Source organism: Myotis daubentonii, chromosome 16 (assembly GCF_963259705.1).
Source record: "Myotis daubentonii chromosome 16, mMyoDau2.1, whole genome shotgun sequence".
Taxonomy (NCBI): Eukaryota; Metazoa; Chordata; class Mammalia; order Chiroptera; family Vespertilionidae; genus Myotis; species Myotis daubentonii.
In genome coordinates this window covers 38,781,299-38,789,209 of record NC_081855.1, presented here as the reverse complement: position 1 = coordinate 38,789,209, position 7,911 = coordinate 38,781,299, and the positions used below count along the sequence as shown (strand labels likewise).

The 7,911-nt window shown below is 50.9% G+C and overlaps 1 protein-coding gene across 1 annotated transcript in view; it reads left to right on the top strand.

The window, feature by feature from the left end:
* Positions 1-7,911, top strand: part of ERN1 (endoplasmic reticulum to nucleus signaling 1) — a 68,714-nt gene that overhangs the window by 45,234 nt on the left and 15,569 nt on the right. Inside the window, exons 6-9 of the mRNA XM_059671677.1 lie at positions 715-873; positions 1,669-1,930; positions 2,766-2,844; positions 3,818-3,983. Coding sequence (XP_059527660.1) covers positions 715-873; positions 1,669-1,930; positions 2,766-2,844; positions 3,818-3,983 — 666 coding nt within the window. The remainder of the gene's footprint in view (positions 1-714; positions 874-1,668; positions 1,931-2,765; positions 2,845-3,817; positions 3,984-7,911) is intronic.

Genomic DNA, 7,911 nt, shown 5'->3' with positions numbered 1-7,911 from the left:
ACCCCGAGGCCATTTTTTGCTGGTAGCACCCTGGACTTCATCTTTGCCCTAAAGCCATTTTTTTTACATCGAGAATCTTTTTCAGCTGGAATGTCAGTTCTGAACCCTCTATATTTCCTCTCTATTCAGTTCAAAAACCAAATTGTTTCTTCTTTAGTTTATCTGTCTTGCAATGTATCACATGCAGTTGAGAGAAGCCATTCGGTACTTTCTGCATTCTGCGTGGAAATCTCTTTAGCCAGATCCACAAGTTCATTGGGTAATTGTGTCACCCCCCCATAACCTGGGTTACCCCTTTTCGGCTTCCAGTAGCAGTTTTCTTCCTGCTCTTTCAGTCTCCACATCGACCTTTCGGCCTCCATTTGGCACCTGGTCCCAGTCAATGACACATGTTTTGGGTTTGGGTTATAACACCTTCCCACTTCATTAGGTACCAATTTCTAACATCATCTGTCTATTGCTATATAATAAACCACCCCAGAACTTCAGTGGCTTAGAACAACACTGTGATCTAAGTGTTGGTCATGATCCTGTGAGTCCTGCGTTCAAGGGCACCACGGGGGTGGCTCGTCTCTGCTCCATGTGCTGTTGACTGGGTTCACTCATGGGTCTGAGACTTCAGTTCTCCACACGGCCTTTTCTCTTTCCACATGGACGGCCTGGCCTTTTCTGCGGGCAGTTTAGGGAGGACTTGTCTGTTGTAATTTAGATAAGGTCAGCACGTCGGTGGGTGTGTGGCCCTTCTGGTAACGGGCTGGTGTGTGTCCTCAGAATACACCATCACCATGTACGACACCAAAACCCGAGAGCTCCGGTGGAACGCCACCTACTTCGACTACGCAGCCTCGCTGCCCGAGGACGACGTGGACTACAGTAAGTCCTCTGGGTGGCTGTGCCAGGCGGGGTGGTCCTTGTGACCCAGGAGAAAAGCTCGATCTTTGCGAGTCTTGGTCAGCAGGTTCTGGACTCCCCACGGAATTAGAGTAAATACTTCAACAGGCAGCACTGAAGGCAGGTCCTGGTGAGAAGTGAGGAGGGAAAGCCAAGTAAAACGGTGCAAGGTAGCCTGAGAAGAGGGAAGGTGCACTCTGCCCAGTCCCTCTTGTCTCAGAAGGAACTTGCTAGAAGCCCAATGGGAAGCAGGAAAAAGCATCACCTGTGACAGTAACAACTCACTGCCTACATGTGGCTCACCCTCCAGTTATTTCTCTAGTAAACATTCCCCCAACTCAAATGAAAACTAAAAACCACTTCTGCCAACTTAATACCGGGGTCAGGAAGTCTGATAGAAACCAGCTCTGTGGTCAGATGTGTTCAGCCCTGACTTTGAGCCTGATCAGTAGGTTTGAAACGATTGCTATCAAATGCATTCCCATCGGCTCCCTTTGCTCTCACTAAGCGAATGGAACGCTGACGAACGTCACTAAGTAACTCACCTTCCAGAGGGTGATCCTGTCGTAGGCTTACAAACCAGGCAGCTCCTAGTGTGTTGCTGTGGTAGAGCCTGAGCGAGCTCCTTGGAAACGAGTGAAACTGTTCGGGGGAGATCGGAGAATACTCCAGAAACCTTGTTTCCTCTAGCTTAGTGGCCACAACCTGCCGGGACTGAGGATGTGGTTGCAAAACAGGGCGAGACTCGATGTGGCTTTGTTTGTCTGATCTGTGCAGAGATGTCCCATTTTGTGTCCAATGGCGATGGGCTGGTGGTGACTGTGGACAGTGAGTCTGGCGACGTCCTGTGGATCCAGAACTATGCCTCCCCTGTGGTGGCCTTTTACGTCTGGCAGCGGGAGGGGCTGCGGAAGGTGATGCACATCAACGTCGCTGTGGAGACCCTGCGCTACCTGACCTTCATGTCCGGGGAGGTGGGGCGCATCACCAAGTGGAAGTACCCCTTCCCCAAGGAGACGGAGGCTAAGAGCAAGCTGATGTGAGTCGGAGGGCTCAGGCAGAAAGGGCCTCTGTGACCCTGACACTCTGGGCCGGCCGCAGCGTGCCACACCACACACGGGGCCAGGGCTCGGGCAGCTGACTCTGAAGCCGTGAGGAAAACAGAGAGCTAAAACTGGCTCATTCAGAAACCCCAGAATATAAGAACCCGGGGGCGTCCCCTGGCGATTCACAATTCTTAAGTATTAAATGAATTAAAATGATGGGTGGGGATAGGAAAGAGACAGTTAGTATTCATAGTACAATTTGGATATATCTCAGGTAGTGGGACTATAAGAGATGTACTCATTTTCCCATTTCATGTATTTTTTAAGTTTTTATTGTAAGTTATATCCACTTAAAAATCAGGCCTACACTCTTAGGGTGCATGTGTCTAAGATTCAGCAGGCTTGTGCTCTCCAGCCCCACCTCGGCCTCAGTTTCCCACTTGAGAGAGCTTTTGGAGAAGAGCAAATGAGATAATATGCAGGAATGTTTTCTCTAAACTATACACCACCGTCTCAGGGGCTTTGCCGTGGCCGCAAGCATCAGTCTCTCGCGGGTGATCCCTGCACGCAGTCCTTTCTGCAGGCGCCGTGGGGATGGTTGAGCATAGCCCTGCCCGTGGCAGACGAGGACACCAGGCAGTGAGTGGCAGCCGGGGCCTGCAGTCAGTTCTCCTGCTGCCAGGGCAGGAGTCTCGCCTCCACACCCCAGAGTGCTTAAGAGTTCATCTGGCTATTCTTCTGGGTGGTATTTGGGGCTGGGGCTGTGATTCTTCTCTCTAAAAAGCCCAGAATTTAAAGGACTGTGGAATGCATATGTTTTTCTCCTAGGCCCACCCTGTACGTTGGGAAATACTCTACTAGCCTCTATGCCTCCCCCTCAATGGTCCACGAGGGGGTTGCTGTTGTGGTAAGTTCCCCTGCGAGAGGGTGAGGGGGGAGGCTCACAGATACAGCCTCCTAACTGCTCCTGTTCCATTTTTGCAAAAAGTGACTTTGAATCATATATAAACATCTGTTGGTTAAGATCTTAGATCCTCAAAAACATTTCCTGCACATGCCACCTTCTCCTTTCGAGGAGAGCTGCGTGACAAAACAGCTTGCTAGGCCCAGGAAGCCCTGGTCATCCCCTTGGCCTGGGTGTTGAAGTCTAAACCCCCAGCCGAAGGTCACAGCTCTCCTCAGCCCAGGCCCACAGTGCCCGTCCTCCCCACTGCTGGGGTCCAACCCGGGCGCTGATCTCAGAAGTTCCTTGTCCATCTCTCTCAGCCTGAGTCAGGCTGCACCTCACACTCCGGCCCTCCCCTTCCTCCTCTTCGCTACTCAGATCCTTTTCATCCTTTCCTGACCTGGTCAGTGCACCGTCTCTGGGCGTCTGAAACCCCATGCTCCTGGCGGCTCACTTGGTGTCTGAGGTGTTTGGTTGGCATCCCTTGTCTTTCCAGTGAGGCGGGTTGTTCAGCGGCTCCTGTGAGCAGGGCAGCCTCACTTGAGGTCCAGCCGTGCCCAGCCGGCAGCGGGCTCCTTGGGGGAGCTGACTCCACCCTGGTCTGGTGCCTCGACCGTGGATTGCTCAGTGCCCTGGCGTTCTCCTTCACTTACACTGCTGCTCACAGGAGCCGCTGGGAACTCCACACACACCCTTCCCGTCCCCAGTTCCTAGACTAAAGAATTTGAAAAGGTGTCCATGTTAGAGACCTCAGCACAGCCTTTCACGCCCTGAGGGGGGAGCCCCCCTGCCGTCCCATGGCCTTTGTGTCTGGCTCTGACTGTCCTGGACCAGCCCCAACCGGAGGTAGGACAGTGCCTTAGGACAGTCACAGGGAGAGAAGGCCTGCTCACCTGCAAGGGCTGCCCAGGCCTCACTTCAGCTCTGTCCACAGCCCCGAGGCAGCACCCTTCCTTTGCTGGAAGGCCCCCAGACTGACGGCGTCACCATTGGGGACAAAGGGGAGTGTGTGATCACACCCAGCACGGACCTGAAGCTTAACCCTGGGCTCAAAGGGAAGAACAAGCTCAACTACTTGAGGAACTACTGGCTTCTGATCGGTGAGTGGTTCCCTGCCATGTGCTGCCTCCTGGCGGGCAGAGCCGACCTTGCTAGTTACAGTCAACTGCTCTGTGCTTAGCTGGTGTCCTAGCCTTCCAGACCTTGAACTGTTTACCCCCAAGGGAAATGAGCAGGGCAGCTGTGTTGCCAAGTCAGTTCCCAAAAATTGCTTAACGACTATTCCAAAACTCAAGTACTAAGTACAGTCATGTCGGGGATACGGTCTGAAAGATGCGTTGTTGGGCGATTTTGTAATTTTGCAAACATCCCAGAGTGTTGTTACACAAATCTAGAAGGTACAGCCTGCTACACACCTAGGCTATACGGCTACAAGCCTCCACAGCGTGTTCCTGCACATAGCAGCACGAGATTAAATCAAGCCCACGAGAAATGATGCCATCCAGAGACACAGCAAGCACAAGATGTATGAGGCTGCTACTGGCATAACGTGGAACACTGTTTGACAGCAAACTTTATAAGTAGAAAGAGGACACTTCAAAATAACAAAAAGGATAGTATAGTAAATACATAAACCAGTAACATAGGTGTTTATTGTCAATATTTGTACTGTACATAATTGTCTGTGTTACACTTATATGACTTGTCAGTGCAGGAGGTTTCTTTACTCCAGCATCACCGCAGACTTGTGAGTAATGGGTTTGCTGTGACATCATGATGGCGACGTTGCTAGGCAATAGAAAATTTTCAGCTCTATTATAATTTTTGGGGGCCGTTTTCATAAATGCAATCGGGCAACGACCAAAATGTCATTAGGCAGCACATGACTGTAATGTAAACTTTGTGCAGCCATCTCATGCACTGAATGTCTGTAATGTGCCAGGCATCGGCACTAAGCACTTTAGAATACATTTCCTATTTTTCACAGGTAGGCACCCTTGTTACTTCCATTGATAGTTAAGGAAACTGGAGTGATTTCTATGGGAGAATTCACTTGGAGTTGGCGTGGGTGTGGGGGAGGCGAGGGTTGAAGACCAGCAGGGACTGAGGGAGGTGAAGAGTTAGAGGCTGGATCCGGGTCAAGGAGCCACGGCAAAAATCCTGGGTGTGTGTGTGGGGAGTCCCTTCTCCTTCTCTTCCGCTGTTGCTGCCATCACTCTTCCGCTGTCAGCCAGCCAGATAAGAATCGAGATGACACCCAGAGGCAGTGAGTGTGACAGATGAAGGCAGAGGTGAGAGAGCTGTGTCTCTGGCAAGTGTCCCAAGTTGTTAGAGCAGGACCGAGTCTTCTTGAATCTGATTTGCCCGTTCTGTGTCCCAGTTCTGCTGCCTCCGAGCCCCAGAGGTGGTGAGAGGCGGGGATGCAGCTGCAGGGGGTGGGGTGGGCAGGAGGGAACTGGGGGTGCCAGAGTGCACAGGGGCTCGTGAGGTTTCTCCTCGCCATTTTCCCTCTTGATCTCTGCTGACTGGTGCCTGGGCAGAGAGAGAGCAGAGACGGGGTACTGGGTAGGGAATGTGGAGGGGCTTGGGGAGTGGGGCCTAGGAGGCTGGCCTGGGAGCGGTGTGACTGGTGGTGCAGAGAGGAACCTGGGTGTGTTCAAGCCCTGACCATTCCCTTTGTAGCTTCGCAGGTCTTGTTCTTCTCATTCATCCTGACTCCTTGCAGCCATTTTTCTCTTAGTCATTATCTTTACCAAAAAATGGGCAAAGGAGATGGCAAAATAATTCTGTATTTTTTTTTTTAACAGAAGTAGTTTGGAAAACTTGTGTGAAGGGGCTCACAGTAAGGGAAAAAATAGCTAATGAGCAGCGGCCACTAAAGTGATAAGGCAACTCTGTTTTATGTACCAGTTAAGGGGACACAGACTGCCTACTAATGGTTAAGAAGTGAAAAAAGTATTGGAAATTAAGGAAAGGTGTATGTAAGACTATTACAAAAACACAGAAAAAATCTTCATGGCTTTATCATTGCAAAATGATATCCCTTTAAAAAGGAAAATTTGCTCAAGTAAGAAAACTGAAAAACCCAAGAAATATAAAGAAGTTGTTAGGGGAAGCATCCTCAGTTCTGAAGGCCCTTCTGAGGAACTCCCACGCGTCCCCATTTTAAATAGTCTTTGTGTAAACTGGGGCCAAGGCCAAAGGATACGCTCTTCATGTTGAACTATTATGTTCTTCTATTTGGTTTTTGTGGAAGAAACTAAGGATATCCCCACATCACATTCATCTTGAAAATAAAGTGAGTCCTCTTAGCTTGAGGGACTTGGTCTGGGGGTTGCCCAGAGCAGCGGTGCTAACCTGGGGTGCTCTCAGCTTCCCCTGGGGGCTTTGTCAATTAGGCACTCAAGCCCCCGAGACCCTGAATCAGCAGACCCGGGGCAGAGCCTCTGCTTTTGCTCTGGAGTCCGGACATAACTGCTGATGGTAGATAATCACTAAAACGCAGGTACCATTTACGTGAAAGTGTTTCCGGGTCTCGTGAGTACGTTTGGAGCATACTTGGTTCAGCATGTGAAGCATGTTATTACCGAGCTGAGGGAGAAGCCTGTGCATAGGAACTACAGGAGGAAGACGAATGAATTGGGGCTAATCACTTCCATGGCAGTGGGTTGCGAGGTGCCCTACAGGAGGGTCGGGACTTGGAGCACTAAGAGCGGGCGTCAGGGGTGGGGCGGGCAGGGCATGGCGGCTCGTGGAAGGCACAGCTTGATTTCTTAGAGTGAAGGTCTTCTGTTAGCCTTAGAGGGGCCGGGAGATACGTTCAGGTCCCTGGGCCCCACTAGCAAATCTGAGTCCGCGGTCTGCAGACCTCGCGTGAGGAAGTACGACTCCCCAGCAAAGCCTGTCTCCGAGGTCTTCGGCCAGCAAGGAGCAACTAGGGGCAGATCAGACCAAAGTGAGGCTTCCCTTGAAGAGCAGTGTTGTGTTGTTGGTAGAGAACTGACCTAAAGCGAGGGACTTAGGGTTTTTCTAGGTCAAAAGATGTCCGTAGCTTGGACTAGCTGCTGTTTGTATCTTAGCAATACATCGTAAAACCTTGGATAGAAGAGCAGAAAGATCGCAGTGGGACCCGATCTCAGTGAGAGAACAAACAGGAAAGTGTCCGGGGCCAGGGTGCCAGCAGCCCAGGGAGAGGTGAACTGGCACACTTGGCGGTGTGTGGGGTCATTTGCGCACAATAGATGCTCAATAAATGTGTGATGAATACTAAGTAGTCACGAAGTAGTCGTGTGGAGAACCAGTGAACGCTGAGAGCACCTGACCCTGTCCTCCTAGCAGATATGTCCTGTTGCTCTCGCGAATAGCTCACCACTCCCCGGATGGAAGCTCACGTTGCGGTAAAAGAAATAGAGCTCTCCCGGGGCAATTGAAAACCAAGGTGGGAAGTTGACACTCTTAGTGGAGTGATGTTACAAGGGGAAGCGTTGAAGGGCGAACTCCCTGGACGTCGAACAAAGCCTCCTAACGCTTCAGCCGCAGACAGCCTGTTAGGACCACGCACACAAGTCTTGCTCTGAAACGTATCCCCAGCACCCTAACTCCTCTCCTGACAAGGAGACTTCTCGCCCCTCATTATGAGATTGAGAAGACTGGATGCATGCCATTAAGTAACAACATGTCTGTCTTTAAAAAAAAAAAAAAGTTTTTATTGATTTTAGACAGAGAGAAGAAGGGAAGGGAGAAAGAGAGAAACATTGATGAGAGAGAAACATCAATTGGCTGCATGCCCCCTAATGGGGATTGAGCCCACAACGCTGCATGTGCCCTGGCCCAGAATCGAACTGCTGACCTCCTGATTTATGGGTGGATGCTCAACCACTGAGCCACACCCGCTGGGCAAAACTTCTGTCTTGATGAGACATTTCTGACACCTGCCTCTCGTGTTCGTTCTCTCCCTTTACAAACGTGAGTGTTTGCACTGCGGACCTCTCTGTGGATAGCGACTGCTGCTTCAGCTGGGCCGTGAGG